We start from the raw sequence: 20,351 nt of genomic DNA on the forward strand, positions 1-20,351 counted from the left end.
GTTGAGAAGCAAAACGCTTTATTTTTTAAACCCCAGCCAACTAGCCGGACTACCTTCATCAACACCAAAACGAGGCTGGAACTCTGCTCACAGGACGCAGCAGGGGGTAAGAAGATGTTCAGAAATGATGTTGCTGATATGGGATGTCATACAGCTTCATGTCAAAAGAGGCGAACTATCCCTTTAAATAACTTAAATAACTTCTAATACACATTGACATGGGATTTTGTAAGCTACATGTGGTAGCCCAGTATTACCATCACTTTTAAGACGATTTTTCACGCTCCAGGTCCTCGAACAGCATCGACCACCTGCACAGCAAGCGAGACTCGGCCTACTCGTCCTTCTCCACCAGCTCCAGCATCCCGGAGTACCTCGCCTCCACCCCCTCGTTCAGCCCGGAGCGCTCCTACTCGCTGGAGACCGTCCCCCAGAAGGCAGGCGGGAGTGCGGAGATGCTGCAGGCTGACATACGTTATGTGCAGACAGTTTATGACGCCCAGCAGGGCCTCTCGCAAGAGCACGAGCTGAGCTCCAACCCCGCTGCGTTGCTAGGCAACAGCGACGCCAGAGGAGCCGTGCGATCGGGACAAAGCAGAGATCTCCAGGGTGAAGTTTCCGTTCCGCTAAAAGTTTTTCTGGTGTCGTCATTTTTAATTAACGACACGGTTTTCCCTCTGCGCTCCAGGTTCAGTCGGCGGGGTCCGTTACCGTGGCACCACCGGTGGCAAAAACAGTGGCGGCAACAGTGGTGGCGTGCCGGCTTCAAACAGACACAGCGTGGGGCCGATTTGGGGCCCGGCGGTGAGCCACAGCTCGTACGAGAGCCTGAGGGGGGCCCCCGCTCCGCCGCGGCGCAGCGACAGCTACGCCGCCATCAGGAACCACGAGAGGCCAAACTCCTGGTCCAGTCTCGAGCACGCTCGCTCACTGCGGTGAGCAAGGGGGCTCAACGTTAGCTGTTAGCTCAACGTTAGCTGTTAGCTTAGCGCTAACATTGGGCCTCATGCAAGAACATTTTCGTATTTTTATTCTAAATTTCTCACTTTTTTCGTACGAACACGCCACGTCAGATTCAACAAACGCTCTTAACTTCGGAAAAAGTGTGTAAACGACCTGCGTAAAATTTATGATGAATGCCACCCGTGCGTATTTAAGTGCACGTGCACGAGGATAGTAAATTTTCATACTCCACGCCCAAAATAATACCATAGATTATACCTAAGATTGAAGTTCTGCTTTCAGAGATCCAGAAAGAACAACTTTAGGGGCTTTGAGACTGAAGTTCTGCTTTCAGAGATCCAGAAAAAACAACTTTAGGGGCTCTGAGACTGAAGTTCTGCTTTCAGAGATCCAAAACAAACAACTTTAGGGGCTCTGAGACTGAAGTTCTGCTTTCAGAGATCCATAAAGAACAACTTTAGGGGTTCTGAGACTGAAGTTCTGCTTTCAGAGATCCATAAAGAACAACTTTAGGGGCTCTGAGACTGAAGTTCTGCTTTCACAGATCCAGAAAGAACAACTTTAGAGGCTCTGAGACTGAAGTTCTGCTTTCAGAGATCCATAAAGAACAACTTTAGGGGCTCTGAGACTGAAGTTCTGCTTTCAGAGATCCAGAAAGAACAACTTTAGGGGCTCTGAGACTGAAGTTCTGCTTTCAGAGATCCAGAAAGAACAACTTTAGAAGCTCTGAGATTGAAGTTCTGCTTTCAGAGATCCAGAAAGAACAACTTTAGAAGCTCTGAGATTGAAGTTCTGCTTTCAGAGATCCAGAAAGAACAACTTTAGGGGCTCTGAGACTGAAGTTCTGCTTTCAGAGATCCAGAAAGAACAACTTTAGGGGCTTTGAGACTGAAGTTCTGCTTTCAGAGATCCAGAAAGAACAACTTTAGAAGCTCTGAGATTGAAGTTCTGCTTTCAGAGATCCAGAAAGAACAACTTTAGGGGCTCTGAGACTGAAGTTCTGCTTTCAGAGATCCAGAAAGAACAACTTTAGGGGCTTTGAGACTGAAGTTCTGCTTTCAGAGATCCAGAAAGAACAACTTTAGGGGCTCTGAGACTGAAGTTCTGCTTTCAGAGATCCAGAAAGAACAACTTTAGGGGCTTTGGGACTGAAGTTCTGCTTTCAGAGATCCAGAAAGAACAACTTTAGGGGCTCTGAGACTGAAGTTCTGCTTTCAGATATCCAAAAAGGAAAATCTGTCATTTTTAGCAGTGTCAGCAGTGGAATTACGGGACCTGCTAAAGCCAAGAAATGGGAAGCAATTACGAGTGCTGTTAATTCAGTGTCACCTGTAGTTCATAATGTCCCCGAAATAAAAAAGAAATGGTTGGATATGAAAATAAACGCTGTATGGAGACACACCCACCTGGCCTTCAGCTCACGGGTGCTTTGATGCGTATATGTGTGCAGTCTGTTGCTCCGATTATGTTTGGCAGTCCAGCCACGGCATGAAAGTCCCTCTTAATTTGTACTTGTTGGACAGCGGTGTATGGGGAATCTGATGTACCATGGGTGATGAACTGATGAGAGTTTTGATGACCAAGGGGAACACACGACTCACAGAGGACTGGGACACCGATCTATCTCCAATCTCCCTCTGAAAGGTTCCAGTGGCCAAAAATCCAAGAGTGGTGAGCACCTGGACGTGTGGTGGAATTGGGTTTGATCGGCGTGTTTCTCTCTGGAGTTGTGGCTCTAGCAAGCTGCATATATGCAGCAGCACAGTCCTTGGCAATTTTAATCGCAATGTCAGCCATTCGTCTTTCTCCGCAGGATATCTACACGGTCTCGGAACACGCGCTCTCTTCCAAGAGCCTGACGAGCTAAGGCATCCAATATACAGAGTCAAATTAACCTTCAATTAGTGCATAATTTAAGTCAAACAGAATAATGTCAGCATCATTATGGGGTATAATGTATATATTTATTTATGTTTGCTTCAAAGTAATTTAATAGACAATCCATTAGTCAAGCAAACGTGATTGGAATAACAGCGGACTGTTTTAGGAAACTCCTACGACAGGTCTGGATCACTCGTAAATTCTGTTCGTACCTGAAAGAAAACGTAAAATACTAAAAGATGTATGGTGATAGCGCCAAATTCTCTTAAATCACTCGTACGAACGGTTCTTGCATGAGGCCCAATGTTTCCAAAATAAAATCGGACCGTGAAGGATGATCTGTTCAGTTGCATTTCAGCCGTCATTGTGACATTTGAGCTTCTTAAATGAAATTAAATGTGTAACTAATGCGATTTTGTCGCTCAGGTCTCTGCAGAAAGGTTCTGGGCATCACTCCAGTGGCCCCGTTGCCTCAGGTACAGTGGATAGTTTTCTTTTTTTTCTCCACGGTTGTACTCATGGCTTTGGGAAATCTAACCAGGATCCAGCTACTCTGAAAATTGACCAACACTGATGTCAATACTGTGGTTCCAGCCAGAGGTTCTTACGGTGCAGAAGGCCAGCTCCACACTGTGATCGAGAAGAGTCCAGAGAGCAGTCCCACCACCAAGCCCCGGCAGGGTGGAGGGTATCCCCAGCCCCCATCCCCGCCTGCGGGTCCGACGTCCCAGTCCAGCCGACTCATTCTTCCCACCAGCGTGTACCCCGTTCCCCAGCCTGAGCCCCACTACGCGCAAATGCCCGGCTCCAGTCCCAGCCCGGGCCAGGTATACCCCTCCCTGGCCAAGGAGAGCCACCGACAGCAGGCACAAGGACTTCATGCTGTCGGCGGGGGGGAACGGACATCGGCTGCAGAGAATGGCCACCAGAATAACACCTCTGCACCGTACCCCCGGTCCTCAGCTTCCTTAGCTTCCACATCTTCCTCTGCACAGCTCAGGACTCGAGCACATGAGGCCGACAGGTGATGTTTGAGTGTTTCAAATCCCTCCATGAGCAGATTCCTTCATGCCTCATTATTTCCTCTTTAAGTCTGTTTTGATAATGGTTCCTAATGGTTAGGCCTGTCGAGATATTCAATAAATCAATTAATCGCATGATAATTAAAATTAGCTCGATCATTTTTCTGGCCATTTGCATGCTTGTTTGTTTTCCTCGTCTCTCTCTCTCACCCTCTCGGGTCATTAAGAGTAATGAGTGAACCCTCATGTCAGTCACATGGTGTGTGGGGGAGGCGGGGCTACTACCCAGGGGCGTAGCACCAAATTTGGGGCCCCAGGAACAACCACTACCATGCATATTTGTACCAACATCGACCCTATGTCAGGCTTTTGGGACATTTGTATAGGCTAATAGGTATTATTAAAATAAATACATTTAAGACAAATATGGCTTCTATATCACAATTATGTGGTAGCCAACAAAATGAGAGATTATTTTTTAATTATTTGACTTCGGCTGCTATCACAGTGGTATGCAACGGAATGGGAATGGGAATATCAGTTACTGTAGGCTGTAATTTTGACATTTGGGCTCACCTTTCTTGGGAAAGAAATCAGCAGTTGCTTTCCTTAATTTTTTCCCCTCTGTCTCTCTTTTGCTGCCTCTGCCTTTCTTTTCTTTTCTGAAAGCCTGATTTTTTTTTGTATGACATCTTTCATATGCCGGCTGCTGCTTAATGCCTTATAATGAAGTGAGTGAAATTTATTGTACAATCAAAAGTCCGCCAGAAGGCGGACTAAACCAATGTGCACTGATAATGGGGGCGTCTGATATAGATTATGGCCTGTTTGCAGGCTGGGATATACATTTCAACAGATGTATTTCCAGAGAACATTGGATTTGCATAAATTACCAACATATATTGACATTATTAAAAAAATCATTTTTAAAAAACAAAAGAAGAAGAAAATTTCCCTTAGGGTCCCCCCTGTAGGCTGGACCCTGTGAATCAGTCTGACTTTTCCCCCCTGTTCGACGCCACTTAGCCTACCACAGAGTGTAGCTAAAGAGCCGCCTGAGAAGTATCCCGGTAGGCACCGGCCAGAGAGAAAGCTAGCTGCGAGTTCGAGTAGGCTAAAAAGATGGAACTGGTTTCTAAGCCAAATGCGACAGCTGCAGTGTGGGAGCGTATCGGATTTAAACCGAATGCCCGCGGTGAACCGCTGAACGTGTGCGAGTTGGTGTGTCGCATTTGTTAGAAAACAGTCGCAATTAAAAGCGGCAACACAACAAACATGCGTCTAAAACACAATCGTCCGCTGCAGTTTTCCCAGTTGGGGAAAAAAAACACAACAAGTGGGCCGTCTTCCTCTTCCCGACAGAGCACAGTCACTGGGGCGTTTAGTCGACAAACCAAGTACAAACAGGACAGTGCGAAATGGATTACACTCACAGACTGTAGTTAGCTTCAATGCTAAAGAGATGCTGCCCTTTAGCATCGTGGAAAAGCCAGCATTTCAACGAATGCTGCAAACATTTGACAGACTTTAGTCCATTTCATTTATTGTTTTTGGTCATTTATTGTGTTCTAGTGTTAAATATTCTTTAAAAATAAAAGTTTATTTCTCTTTGAAAAGGTGTACCTGCATTATTATACCATTATCATTGTATTAGATGAAAATTATCTCAGAACGACAATATTATCGCTTATCGCAATAATTTCTGAGACAATTTATCGACCAGCAAAATTTGTTATCGTGACAGGCCTACTAATGGTAACCCATTCTTGTATTTTTATCAGGCATCAACAGCAACAGTATAAGGCTGGGCCCTCCAGACCACACATGAAAGCTCCTGGAGGGGAATCGGAGGGACAGACTGGGGCCCAAAGACCCCTAAATCACCAGGGAACTTACAGTCAGGGCTTCCAATGCCCCCATTCTCATGCAAGCCAGGGACTCCATCAAGAACAGAACCAGGACTTCCATAATACTCGAGTCCACACTGACCCTAAACCGTCCTCACAGGAGAGAAGTGAGCCCCACACGCTTGTCCAGTACTGGGGAGACAGGAGCAGGTACAGCATGCATGAATCGTGTTGTCGATTTACCATATGTAAATATATTTCATAGAGCTGACTGTTCCTTGGGAGGAATTGGTAGCAAAAGCATATGAAAGGAAAAAGCTTAGATATGTGGAGTTGGGGCCAGAAGCGGAGCAGCGAGGATGGAAAGTTAGAATCTGTCCAGTGGAAGTAGGATGTAGAGGATTTGTTGCAAAGTCTGTTGTCTCATTGCTGAGGGAGCTGGGTGTAAGTGGACAGAGTGTGAGAAAAATAGTGAAGGAAGTGTCAGATGAGGCAGTAAAGTCCAGTCAGTGGATTTGGATTAGAAGAAGCAATAGCAGCTGGGGGTCCAGCAGGGGGAGCGCTTAGGGTAAACAGACTCTTGGAAGAAGCAAAGAAGAAATTTCAGGATATTTAAGTGCAGGGTGGGGCCCATGTGAGGCTTTTGAAACCAGGCGGCCATTTTAGGTGAGTTGGCATGTATGGCTTTGTTTTTGCTGGCATTTTTAGTGATTATAGGACTGTTTAGGTGAGTTTGTTTGTTGAATCTGCTAGTGTGTCTTGTCCTGCCTCCACTTCTGGCACCCTCTATACTTTCATTACCCCCTACCCGAACCAGGGTTTGAATCCCATTCCTACTTATCTTTACCTCTTGACATGTTGGTCAGCACTGCTCACTGATCTATATTATACAGGTAGGGAGTATAGGGAATTATTCACTGAGTCTGGTCCATTTTTTTTTTCTTTAGCACAAGTTTCTTTTGTTTACCTTAAATGTAGCAGGGGAAGTTGGTCGATGTCAGAGATAATGCCCTCCATCACTTCCTTAAGTCTTACTTCTTCTCCTGCATCTCCTCTTTTGGCTACTTTCCCCTCAGATCAGTGGACCAAAGCAGTGTTCATTCGGAGCCCGTGACATCCCCTAGGCTCGCCCAGGGGCAGGTGCCACAGTGCCACATGCCTGTTCACCCTCAGGCTCCGCCTACCTCCGCCTTGCAGCCTTCGGCTCGTCACTTTAGTGACTCAGCCGCTGCTCAGTACCAGTCCTGGAACAACAGGGACCAGGACAGAGAGCACCCGCTGACCCGCCTGGAGAACGCCCTTGCTGAGGTCCAGCGATGCGCCAGCCCCGACAGCGTTTTCTCTGGCAGTAGCCATGACAACGGTAGCCTGAACGATGGCAACCAGGGGCCAACCTGCAGCCTCTCTGTTTTGGAGAAAGTCAGTCGTTTTGAGCGCCGGGAGCGCAGCGGTAAACCATGCGCTCACAGCCACTCGCACAGCAAAGCTGCTCAACTGCAGGTAACACACGCTTTCATCCTTCTTTAATGAGTGTCCAAACATTTGATTGGTTCCGTATATGTTTTTGAGCTGCCAAGACTAAACGCTGTAGCAATACACTAATCTCACAATACGATACACGAAATTCAGCCAACGATTCGATTCGATACGATACACAATATTCAGCCAATGATACGATTTGATATGATTCGATACACGATATTCAGCCAACGATTCAATACGATACGATACGATTCGATACGATTCGCTTCGATTCTATGATTCGATACAATACAATATGATACGATATGATTCGATACGATATGATTCGCTACGACTCGATTCGATACGATACGATTCGATATGATTTGATATTATACGATTCGCTACGATATGATTCGATATGATTCGATATTATACGATTCGATACGATTCGCTACGATATGATTCGATATGATTCGCTGCGATTCGATACGATTCGATACACTTACATGGTTTGACATGAATCGTCACTGATTGGTGGTAGACAAACAGAAACAAACGAACATGTCACAAACGTGAGAGCTGTGCACTTTATATCACATTTTTATGAACTAATTTATCACTGTTTAGCAGAATGTGACCCCCTGGCATTGTGTTGTATTATATTAATGTTCTGTGTTTTCACTAATTGTAACGTCTGACTGTTAAATAAAGTTTGCTATTAATAAAAAAATAATCGATACGCCCGAGTACAGACTTTCCTAATCCTGAACATTCGGTTCCTAAAAGTGAAGATGTCGCTCTAATAATCAGAATCAGAATCAGAATCAGCTTTATTGGCCAGGTTTGAGTAAACAAATGAGGAATATGACTCCGGTTAAACTTCACTCACAAAGTACAACACTCAACAATAACATAAAAGAATAAAATTAGAAACACAGAACAGTAAGAATAGAATTTGAGTACGGGTGGTTAAAAAAAAAAGGCTGTGGATGAGAATAAATACAGTATGTACATTTGCAATAAATAAGTTAGCTGTTTCACAGAATCACCACTTTGTGTTTTTCTGATTTTGAATCAGATGTCTGAGAAAAGCCGCGGCGCCTCCTGTGGAGCAGAGGACCTGAGAAGTATGCTCGAGAGAAGCACCAAAGGGATCAAAGCCCACAGGACGATGAGCTACAGAGGAGGTGTTAATGAGTACATGAAATATAGGTAAAAACAACTCGATCTGCAGTCATCGGCAAAACTGTTTAACCCCTGTTCTGTTGGACTCCCCGGGCAAGTTTGCTGGCGTTTAGAGATATATTTTGAATTAAATATGCGGGTGAATTTCTGTTTGGTGTCCAGGATCCCAGGAGATCCCACGTCAGCACTGCAGAGGAGCCGCAGCAGCTTCCAGCTGCATTGCTCAAAGGAAGGAGACGCCAACAAAGACCTCCCCTGGAGACAGGAAATCCAAGAAATAACGGACCCTCTGCAGGACACGTCCTCCAACAGGTCAGGGTTCCCCAGCACCGCAGGAAACTCTGGCTGCATACTACATACTACATACTGCATACTCATCGATCAGACAGTATGCAGAGCGTTTACCCACAATGCATTTCGCTCCTGCCCGAGCCGAAACCAGCCGAGCCTGAAGCTGATTTCTCTTAAGCTCTAAACTCTGTAAACTTTAGCAACATTTGAAACATTTTCAGGTGAGAAAGTATTCGTTTAGATCCCCAACGTGTTGAAAACCTGACAAAATACCGGCTGTTTACCATTTTGTTCCCACGAATTCGGCGCTACTAAAGCTAGCCGCAGTGAGCAACGCACTTCCGGTTATTTTCACAAAATAAAATACCCGTTGCCTTTTATCATAGGGAAAGCCATTACCATACAATTGGTGCTTTTGTTTTGAAAACAGGAAGTGAACCTACCCTCGTTGTAGCTAGCTTGAAACTGCCGTTTTGACAGGAAATGACGATCGGCGACGTCACGTTACGTTGCATCTTGGGTAGTTTGAGTATGAGTAGTAACCTCATGATGCATACCCAACATTTCGGAGAATCTAGTATGCATCCGGGAACTTCTCGCTGACTCAAACTCGCATACTAACTCAAAAAGTCAGTGGGAGTAGTAGGAGAAGTATGCGGTTTCAGTCCTTCAGCATGTCGGTGTCACTATCCTGATGCTGGAAAACTTGTCTCTCACCAGATCTTACAGGGAATCCTTGAAAGATGTCCAGTCTAATGTCCTTTGGTCCACTTCCTTCAGACGAAGAGACTTCAGCTCCTCAGTGAGCCCCCCGCCTCCACCCGTCCCTGCCAAATACCACTCACTGGAGAAAAAAGGCCCGAAAACCCTGCCCAAACCACTGGGCGTCGTCATCACGCCGCCGCCGTCGCTGCCGCCCGTCACTTCCCCTCACACGCCAAAGGAGAGGTACGTGGTCAGTCCTGACGTTCGAGGTCCGAGCCCACCGGCTCTTCCCAGCGTTCCACCGGTTGGACCTCTTCCTCTGACGAGGATCTGCGGCCGCAAGCGTCTGACGGCGGACCAGAAGAAGCGTTCGTACTCGGAGCCGGAGAACATGAACGAGGTCGGGGTCTCGGATGCTGAGACTGCTGCCCTGTTCCGGCGTGGAGGAGGTAAAACTCCTCTGTCTCGTGGTGAGCAAGCTTTTACAAAACCTACCTGAATATTATATCATCTGTTGTCTGGCTATAACCCCGATATGCTTACCATGTTATTTTTATTTCTTCTGTTATTCACATTTACTGTAAAAGAAAGAAAATGCCCCAAAAAAAATTGCTTTTTTCTTTAGGGCTGGGCGAGTTTACTCGTTATTATCGCGTTAACTAGTTGATTATTTAACGCCGATAAATATTTAATTGCACATTAACGCAGGTTTGTTTATTTATTTATTTGTTTATTTTTAAAAATTTAAAAATTTAAAAAAAAAAAATAAAGTTGGGGCTTTTGTGCCTTTAATGGAAAGTTCAGAGAGACAGGAAGCAGGGGGCAGAGAGAGGGGGAACAACATGCAGCACAGGGCCGTCCGATGTGGGACTCGAACCGGGTTTTTATTTTGTAAAAGTCTGTTGCTCACAGGCTTTTATTTTGTAAAAGTCTGTTGCTCACAGGCTTTTATTTTGTAAAAGTCTGTTACTCACAGGCTTTTATTCTGTAAAAGTCTGTTGCTCACAGGCTTTTATTTTGTAAAAGTCTGTTGCTGTCTGCTGTGGAACAGGAAAAGAAAGTAATCGGCGGATCCACCAAACATGGAGAAGGGTACGGAACTTTTACTCGGCCATTTTCATTTTAAAGTTCTTCCAGACGGCGGAGTCGACAGAACCAAAGTCATCTGTAAACTCTGCCAAGTTGAATTGTCTTCTCAGCGTAGTAGTTCCAGTCTAAAATATCACTTAAAGGCAAAACACACAACTGATAGCAGCAAGTCATTCAAGGAAACAGACAGTGGAGCGAGGCTTCTACATAAAAACTACAGAAAGATGCTGATGTTAAAAGTGTGTTTGCACAACAAATGTTATGGCACTTTCATTCATATGGCAGCACATTTAAAATAAAGCTAAATGCTAAAAGCTATACGCTACTTTTGGATTCATTTTTGGATTCTGCGTACAATTACGATTAATCGTGATTAATCAGGGAAATCATGTGATTAATTAGATTAAAAATGTTAATTTAGTTAACATTTTTTTATTCGACAGCTCAGGTTTTTCCCACAGAATAGATGAACTTTAGGTTCAAACTTTGCTCGTTTCTTCTCAGAATCCAGTGTGGCGGACCGGCGGAAGATGTTTGAACTCGCAGCGAGTCGTGTCGGGGTTCCTCAGGGCGCCGTGTCGAGACCTGACCTGCGGCAGGTTCGGCAGGAGGCGCTGTTCGAGTACGTGGAGAGGAAGAGGGGAGCGAGGCGAGAAGAGGCGGGACAGAGGAGTGGACCGAGGCCTCGCAGTGCGTACGTCCAGCCTGAACAGAGCAGCAGCCTAACGGGTGAGCAGCTCTAATCCAACCCAAGTGTTTCCGTCTCTGGGCTTTTTATTTTTATTTCTTTATTCTTAATCTCTCTGCGTTTTCAGGCTGTTACTCGGACACCGTCAGCCTCTCCTCCACCTCCAGCCTTCTCTCGCTCCAGGACTACGGTCCGGATGGCCTCTGCTCAACCCTTCCTGCTGGAGCTGACCTACGGAGCCTCCAGTCCAACCTCTTCTACCCGGGCAGGGTGACCACGCCCAGGCCTCCGGCGCACCCGTCGCCAAGGTAACCAGAACCTGCCACCAGAACCTGCCACCAGCTAGCTGTTTTTACCCTGTTAGGATGATATTTTAGGCCTGCACTGCAAAAAGCCAGCTTTCAAAAACAAGGAAAAAAAGTACAAAAATTAGGTGTATTTTGCTTAAAAATAGAAAAAATGATCTGCCAATGGAACAAGAAAATGTGGCTTGTCAAGATTTTTCAAAACAAGTAAAAATATCTAATCTCAATTAACCCACAAATACCTTAGAATTAGTGTATTTTAACTCATAACAAGTACATTTTTCTTGATTCTAATTAAATACACGTGGTCTATTTTCTCAATATATTGAAAAATTTCTTGAATTAAGTAAATGCTAGAGCCATTATCTTGACATAGTGGTATGCACTAGGCCTTATATTTCTTGAAACCAGCTTGGAAACTGTCGATATTCTAGCTTCAAGCATGTACTTACTCAAAACAGGTCCTAACATCTCAGTAACAAGCTGTAATATCTTATTTAGATAATTAAGGACAGAAACACTTAAAACAAGTGAAACAGTCTAACATAAAAACTGCTTACTAAGAAGAACTATCTTATCGGACAAAAAATAAGCATATGTCCCTTTGTTATAAGATATTTCTTTTTACTTAGATTTCCCTTTTTGCAGTGTGTCATGCACTGCAAATTATTTGGTTCTTACCAAGAAAAAAAACCTTACGTTTAGAAGTGCTACATATTTTTTTCTTGTTTTAAGAATTAATTTCTTATTTTAAGTCTTCAATTTAACAGTATAATCTTATATCAAGCAAAACTTTACTTTTTTTGTCTCAAACAGGCAGGGAATCATAAAATGAGACAATTAACACTTAAAATAAGATGTATTACGTTTCTCCTCCAAAGTCTCATCAAAATAAATCTTGTTTTAAGATTCAATAACAAACTCAACATGCTTGATTCAAGAGTCACACAGAAAATATCTGAAAACACACTTTATTCCTTGGATTTTAAGCATATGACAAATGTTTGTTCACAAAACTGCCTTTGTTACATCTAGAAACAAGACTCCTACAATCTTAATTTAAGAAATCTTGCCAAGTCAAATTATCTTTCTGCATGGACAGATTTTTTCACCTGTTTTGAGTACCTTTTCCCTTAGTTTTAGTATTTTTTATCTTGTTTGAAGAGCCCTATTTTTTGCAGTGTGGTCCCCTTTTAAATTAATTAATTGATGATTATTTTAAATGTTTTTTTTATTTATTTATTTTTATTTATTTTTAATGATTTTATTGCCTTCTTGTGATTTTATGTAGCTGTGAAGCACTTTGAATTACCTTGTGTATGAATTGTGCTCTATAAATAAAATTGCCTTTGCTCTTGACCATAGCTCCTTTCCTTGGTCTCTTCTCTCAGTGCTTCTCCTGGTTCCACTCTTGAGATTCACGCCCCGATCCACCAGGATCTCCTCCCTGAAGCGGAGGTCGGCAGAAAAACGAGCCTGGACCACAACTGGCGGACGGCGGGGCCTCGACTCGACCCGGGACGCTCTGAGCAGCCCGGCGGGGCTCTGCAGAAGGCCGGGAAGTCGGCCTCTGCTGAGGATCTGCTGGAGCGCTCTGAGGACCGAGCAGCTGCTCCTCAACACGTCCGATCTCGCTCCTCCCCAATCGTGGAGAAACTCAACCAGGTAACGCTGCACCTCCTTCAGCAGCTTACTGACAACTGCAATCCAAAGAAATACTCCATTCACTGAAAATCTAGTTTAATCAATGCCTGTTTTTGTTTTTATTCAGGAAGAATTCTGGTCCTTTTCCGGACTAATATATAATAATAACATGATTAGCCAGCGACTTACCCCGGCACCAACACAACAACATATTATATTATTTGTATTATTTTATTATTTATAATCTTATATCTTATTTAATTTAGCATATAGCTCATAACAATAAAAAAAATCCACAGTCGGGACTTCTTGTTGTGTTGCAAACACAAACCAGACCAGGTTGCCTTTGGGTGAAATTAGCTGCATGACATGATGCCTCAATTCTAATTCTAGTTCAGCAAAACTAAAAATCAAATACAGTCGTGGCTAATAGCAACATGTTAGCAACAGGCTAACAGATAGCCTATAGCCTACGTAACTCAGGTCACTGATAGAAATCTGCATCCCTTTATCTTCTGCCCGTTTCTCCTCTTCTTCTCTTTCTAAACTGGGCACCTGATGGCTTCTTTGGTCTTTCACCATGATGATAATCCATGATGACTCCACATTATTACCTTTGCTTTTCCCATTAACGCCGTCCGTTCACCCGTCAATCAACCGGAGTCACGGGACGTAAACACATTCACGTAGATGACTGCACAGATTTTTATTTATTTATTAGTTTTTTTTTTACATTTTTCACATAATCCAGTTAATTGCATGAAGGCATATGGGTCTATGTTCATTTTAGGAATGAAATACAGTTTATTTGGACTGGAAGCAGCTTTTGTTGTGTGGCCTGGGATCAGTCTATCCAAGTTGACGAGACAATGAGGGCGCCCCAGCGTCCACTCCACTAACTTTACATGGAAATGAGCGGTACTCTAGAAAACTGGCGATTTTATTTATTATTCATTAGTATTTATTTATTATTTATTATTATTTATTATTCATTAGTATTTGTTTATTATTTATTATTCATTAGTATTTGTTTATTATTTATTATTCATTAGTATTTATTTATTATTTATTATTTATTTTTGAGGGCGCTCGCCCACATTGCCCATAGCAAAAAGCCCAGAAAGGGTCACACTTTAAAATTAGTAAATTGATGTGTTTGAGGGATCTGATTACTTTGGAAGTTTCCGGGCTTGTCAACCTGGACCCAGGACGAGTTGAGACGATAATACATCTTATCTAACCTAGGAATTCCAGAGGTTTTTAGATCATGGCCTCAAAGGTGAAGCCGGGATGCGTCGTCGTGGCAACATACTAGTTTTGTAATATAGAAATGAAAGGTTTGTTGCCGATCCTTCAGCTGGTGAAGGTGAGGAGTGTGGCGGGCAAATCGGTTTGTTGTTCGCTCTCACCAAAAACCGGCTTCCAGAGTGTGTTTTCAGCTCTTTTAAGCGTCTCTTCCCTGTTGGGATGATGCGATCATCGGTTCTTTCTGCATCTCAGATTGTTGCAAAGAGGTGTTATTCATTCCCTGAGTGTTCGTTTTGGTTTAATTACACTTTAAGTCTGGAAGGAAAGTCTCTTCGTTTGCAGATGATACAGATGTGATAGTTACAGCTTCTGTTCCGGGTGGGCTTTTTGTGTCACGTGCACCATGTTTGGACTGATCTGAGCCGAAATAAAAGTCCCTTTTTGACTTCACTTCTGATGGATTTCAGCATCACATCATGGCATTAACATCCGCCAATCAAACCTCTCGGAGCGAGCATTCCTGTTGGATTACATTGTAACGTAAACTGTGTGTTTCTGCGGCACAAGATAAGATAAAGCCAACGGTGATAACCCTCCAGAGTTTAGAAAATTAGGTCATTGTAGTCTTAACCCACCAAACGGTGATAAAACGTCCGATTAACCTCCAGGTTTACGCATCTGTTGCTCAAACAGAACACGTTGGGGTCTCTTTTGCCGTACGATAGCAAAGATAACACTCATTGGTTTCATTGGACTTCAGTTGGTACAATATAGCTCCATCATTTATGTTCAGAGAATATAAAGCCAGCAGAGCTCTTAGATCCAAGGACTCAGGTCAGCTGGTCCAGTCCAGAGTCCAGACTAAACATGGAGAAGCAGCATTTAGCTGTTATGCTGCAAACAAGTGGAACAAACTGCCAGTGGAGATTAAACTTTCACCAAATGGAGACATTTTTAAATCCAGGTTAAAGACATTTCTGTTCTCATGTGTCTATGCATGAAACCTGCACGCTATCTTTGAACTTATCTGGACTGTTGCTTGTTTTTAAATTCATTTAAATGATTTTATTTGTTTCTCTTTATATTCTTTTATGTATTTTAATGCTTCTTCCACTCCCTGCTGCAATGCTTTTATTTTATATAAAGCACTTTGAACTGTTTTGGACATGAAATGTGCTACAAATAAACTTGATTTGATTTGATTTGATTTGATTTGATCATGCTGGAATCAGCTGTTGGACTAAGCCAGGGCAGAATTTTCTTCTTCTCCTCCTTTAAAAGCTCCAGGGCTGCTTTCTCTTTGAATCGTATTCCATCTGTACCGTGAAGCAATGTCCAATCATCTTCACTGTATCTGACTTAGTTTGGGTTTGTATTTCCCCAAATACTTCTGGGACTATCTGAGTCGTATTGAAAGTGATAGTTTGAGCAGGAGAGTTGACGACTCAAACCCAGCTCAGCTGTGTTTTTTATTGCGTGATAAGGTCTGTGGTCGGACATGTGATCTCTGATGCCACAGTCTGGATTTTGAGAATGTTTTTAAAGCAGGTCAGAGACACCAGAAACAAAAGTCCTCAGTGTTTATGCCTTTATCTTGATTTATATTAACCAACATCCATAAGAGGATTTAAAAATGAGAATGACCCTTCATTCGGAAAAGGCTGAGACGGCTAATTCAGGCTGCAGTAAGCAAGCTAACATCTCGTGATGTTTTAAGTCTGTTTGTAGCTGCTATACTAATAATATTAGTTACATCTAGATTAGTCAGTTTTTGTGCTCTGTATTAAAAATGAATGAATTAATGAATAAATGAGGTTTTGTTCAGCTCCTGCCTCCCTTGAAAACCTTCCTGGTTTTCCCACATTGACCCTTCCAGTGGGGTCACATGGCCCTGAAAGGATCAGATTATTGGCTAAATTACAATCAGAATGAGTTATTAAGGGTAATTCTCCTTGGATATATGGCGGTGAATGAATGGGATCAGAGGCACAAAGCGTGATAGGTGGCGCTGTACCCATTCCAGCTGTTGCTAATAGAGCCACTTCCTGTTGACCTCTTCACCACCAACAACAACAACAAACTCAGGCATTGGAGAAAGATGGAGAACGCAGAGCCAGATGAAGCTACGTCCCTCTACATTTGGTCTGTGATGAGCTGCTTGTTGCACAAACTCGATGCCCAACGGAGCATTCTCCATCGCGTTGTTTGTTTCTTTCTGACGGCGACAACAACAGGAATATCGTCTCCTTTGACTTCCGGGTCACGACCCCGGGAAAACATCTGGAGCATGCGCAGAACGCAAAGTCTGATTCACCACGTGCTTCAGCGTCTACAAGCAGGTTTAGAGTGACTTTCAACCCAGTTATCTCGGGGTCTGAATCCCATCCGATCCAGTTCTTAGTCAGATTAAGGTGTCTACATGCACTTAATAACTCAGTCTGATTGGAATTTAGCCAATAATCCGATCCTTTCAGTGCCATGTGACCCCGCTGAGTGTCTGTCAAAAGGCATGAGCTATGTGCACAAACAGAAATCGCATGTGGAGACTCAGTCTGTAACTGGAAATATATAGTGTAGGATGTTCCTCTTCATCTTCTTCTTCTTCTGTGGTATCTGAAGAGGTTTCTTGTTGATGTTTTGAAAGTCTCAACAGGCTATAATATCCTACTAACCCGTAATGTTGAAAAGATGCCAAAAGGGTTATAAAATGCTAAACTGGTGACAGAATTCGGAATAACCGGAAGTGCGTCGCTCACTGCGGCTAGCTTTAGTAGCGCCGAATTCGTGGGAACTAAATTGTAAACAGCCGGTATTTTGTCAGGTTTTCAACATGTTGGGGATCTAAACGACTACTTTCTCGCCTGAAAATGTTTCAAATGTTGCTAAAGTTTACAGAGTTTAGAGCTTAAGGGAAATCAGCTTCAGGCCGGCTGATTTCGGCTCGGGCAGGAGCGAAATGCATTGTGGGTAAACGCTCTGCATACTGTCTGATCGAGTAGTATGTATTATGGAAGTATGCGGTTTGGAACACAGCCTCTGCCTCCTTTTTATTTCCAATCATGTTGCTGAAAGATTCCCAGGGAATCTAATTAGTTTTTTTTACTCTCATGTTCTTTTCCAGCCTTTTGTTACCAACATCAACGAAAGGAATGACAATTTCTTCCACGAAATGACCAAAAATCCTGCAACTATCTCAGTTAGGTTAGTCAATAAAGCACATATCCATATAAAAACTAAAAGGTGACTTAAAACTTTCCATTTTCTATGTAAACCACCCAGTCCTCACATTAACTTCCACCCTCCTGGCAGCTCTGAGTGTCGGGGATGCCTCCACACCCCTGGGTGTGCCCCGTCTTCGGGACGTTTGCAGCAGATCCTCTGGGTCCTGAGGGGTGCAGGGTGGGGCTTGTTTGGAACATGCTTGCTCCAGTGAGTTCTGTTTAGGCTCAGTCAGATTAGGATCTGAGAGATTTGGGGACAAATTGTCCTGCTTGGGAACGCTGCACTGGAAAAAATGCCCCTCCAAAAATAAGTAAAAAAACAACAAATAAAAGACGTTTTTGCTTGAAATAAGCAAAAAAATCTGCCAATGGAACTAGTGAAAATCGGCTTTCTTGAAATAAGATGTGATATTTAGGACTTTTGAGATAAAAGTGATCTTGAAATTAGCTTAAAAACCTCTTCAAATGAAAAAAAAAAGCTTGTTTCATGTGAAGTATGACTCAAAACAATTTGTTTTCAAGACTTTTTCACTTAACAAGATATTCAAGATGTATTGTATTAAAACAAGTCCCTATATCTGGCTGAAATGGTACTTGTAAGGCATTGTGTCTTATATTAAGTGTAATGAGATATTTTGACAAGAAATGAGACAAATATACTTGGTAAGACTTAGATTTTTTCCAGTGTGCCGCTCTTTGGTGGTGCCAGCTCCTTGAGGTTCGCTTGGTCTGGAGTGATAAATTCCAGTATTCCAGATTTCCTGCACTGTAATGAGATGATTAGTATTACTAACTTTATCTGTAAGTGGTCTTACTGATCACTGTGTATCAGATCAAATCCTCCCCAGATGAATATCCCTCATGGAGTTCACCATGTAGCTATTCCAGGGAGCTTCTGCGTTAACCTTCTCTTTCCTCTTTTTTTTAATGCTGCAGGGAGGTTATATACGCTGAAACACGGTCCACATTCTTTATTCCTGACCTTACCATGTGAAGTTCTGCACCCTACTTCCACAGGTTTGAACTGAAATGTATCTTCCAGTGTTTAAAACCTCGTCTGTGTGTTTCAGGACTTCCATCCGGCCGACATAAAGACGTTTGGCGTCTCCTTCTCCGAACCTGGGCGCTGCGCTCTGGCTGCAGACGGGTACGTCACTTTACAAACGATATGAAAGATATTCTAAGAGATACCCAGAGGTGGGTAGAGAAGCCAAAAATTGTCCTCGAGTAAAAGTACTTTTACTTTAGAATAATATGACTCAAGTAAAAGTTAAAAGTAGTCATCCAAATAATTACTTGAGTAAGAGTTAAAAAGTGCTCGGTGAAAAAACTACTCAAGTACTGAGTAACTGTTGAGTAACGTCTGATTTATTTGTTAACACAAGCATTCAATCAGACAGACAAAAATACTAAATAATCATCTTTAGGCAGATTAGTGTTCATCCAGTTGATAAAATAAATTCAAATTAATTAATTACAAAATAGCTTAAATTAAAATAATCCAGGTAAATTTAAGTACTTCAATAAAAAATAAAAGAGACTTAGGAAATGTTTAAAACATATGTAACCCATATGTAACCTAAAAAACAAACATTCACCTATCCATGGGGGGAAAAACGAGTTTAGGAAACTTAGCGCTACATGTTTCCTCAAGTTAGATGTTGAGTTTCTGCTGAAATGTGCGTTTGTTTTGGTTGACACAGAAGACACATAATGTAGCTGCTGTTTCTCACTCTTTGTAAGGTAAACATGCTTTCAGTATGAGGCCTCGTCTGCGTCTTCATTTCCCACCGTTGGTTCTGACATTTTTCATCTGTTTCTTTGTTTGTTTGCTACGACTGCTAATGCTAAAGCTAACCCGTCCCGCCGCTGAGATCGAGTACGGTCACGTGACCAGACTGCACGGCTGCGTCTGATTGGTGGAACACAGTCAGGTGGTAGAGCCTTTGGCGGAAGTCTCTCTCTCTGTCAGAATAAAACATTAAAATGAGGCGTACGCGGGGGGATAAAAATAATGAGGCGTAGAATACCAAAGAGGTGAGAAGAAAAGTAACCAGCTCATTGTAGCCTAATGTAGCGGAGTAAGAGGACAGTTTCTGCTGCACACATCTACTCAAGTAAAAGTAAAAAGTATAGAGATTTAAAACTACTCCTAGAAGTATAATGTTTTCAAAAACTTACTCAAGTAAATGTAACTCGTTACTACCCACCTCTGGAAATAAAGAAATGTTGACCATCTTTATCGCTCTGATGCAAAGTTCAGATACAGATCACCTTTTCTCCTGAGAAGTTTATGAAATGAAACCTAATTTTAGTCTTTTTTCCAGAATATTAGACTGCGGGACGAAGGGAATTCGGATCATTTTTGATCACAGAAGTGTAGTTCTCATCCATTACAGGCCGTCGACTGTCAGTCTGTCTGCTCTTTCGGCTCTTTTGCTATTTTAAAAACCCGACTGTGGCCTTATGAGTGCATGTGCATGAGTGCAGAGTCAGACGTGGAGGGGCGGAGGGTGCAGATAAAAGGGCAAGATGAACGAGTAAACAAAATGCAGAAGAAGTGGCTTAAAAAGGAGAGGAGTGGAGGATGGAAACATGAAGGAAAGGTCAAATGTGAGGAAAAATCAGAGGGGGAGAGGAGAGAAAAGAGAGATGCAATGAGGGGAATAAAGTTAGAATTAAAGGAGATTAATAAGGAGGTGGAAAAGATGGAATGAGGGGAAAAACAGGGAAATGAAAGTAGTAGAAAAGGATGATGAGATAGTTTGGTTTCCACAGCTTTTTTTCCTTTATTTGAT

The 20,351-nt window shown here is 42.9% G+C and overlaps 1 protein-coding gene across 5 annotated transcripts in view; it reads left to right on the plus strand.

The window, feature by feature from the left end:
* The window catches only part of shroom3 (shroom family member 3), a 100,479-nt gene that overhangs the window by 63,788 nt on the left and 16,340 nt on the right, over positions 1 to 20,351 (plus strand). For 4 of the 5 annotated variants that reach the window (XM_075456183.1, XM_075456182.1, XM_075456185.1 and 1 more), the window contains 13 exons: positions 290 to 609; positions 689 to 935; positions 3,271 to 3,320; positions 3,439 to 3,868; positions 5,648 to 5,923; positions 6,790 to 7,213; positions 8,256 to 8,389; positions 8,525 to 8,674; positions 9,374 to 9,828; positions 10,952 to 11,176; positions 11,263 to 11,443; positions 12,832 to 13,105; positions 18,624 to 18,700. In XM_075456183.1, coding sequence (XP_075312298.1) covers positions 290 to 609; positions 689 to 935; positions 3,271 to 3,320; positions 3,439 to 3,868; positions 5,648 to 5,923; positions 6,790 to 7,213; positions 8,256 to 8,389; positions 8,525 to 8,674; positions 9,374 to 9,828; positions 10,952 to 11,176; positions 11,263 to 11,443; positions 12,832 to 13,105; positions 18,624 to 18,700 — 3,243 coding nt within the window. The remainder of the gene's footprint in view (positions 1 to 289; positions 610 to 688; positions 936 to 3,270; positions 3,321 to 3,438; positions 3,869 to 5,647; positions 5,924 to 6,789; positions 7,214 to 8,255; positions 8,390 to 8,524; positions 8,675 to 9,373; positions 9,829 to 10,951; positions 11,177 to 11,262; positions 11,444 to 12,831; positions 13,106 to 18,623; positions 18,701 to 20,351) is intronic. The other variant, XM_075456184.1, reaches the window with a different exon arrangement.

The sequence above is a fragment of the Odontesthes bonariensis genome, chromosome 22, assembly GCF_027942865.1.
Source record: "Odontesthes bonariensis isolate fOdoBon6 chromosome 22, fOdoBon6.hap1, whole genome shotgun sequence".
Taxonomy (NCBI): Eukaryota; Metazoa; Chordata; class Actinopteri; order Atheriniformes; family Atherinopsidae; genus Odontesthes; species Odontesthes bonariensis.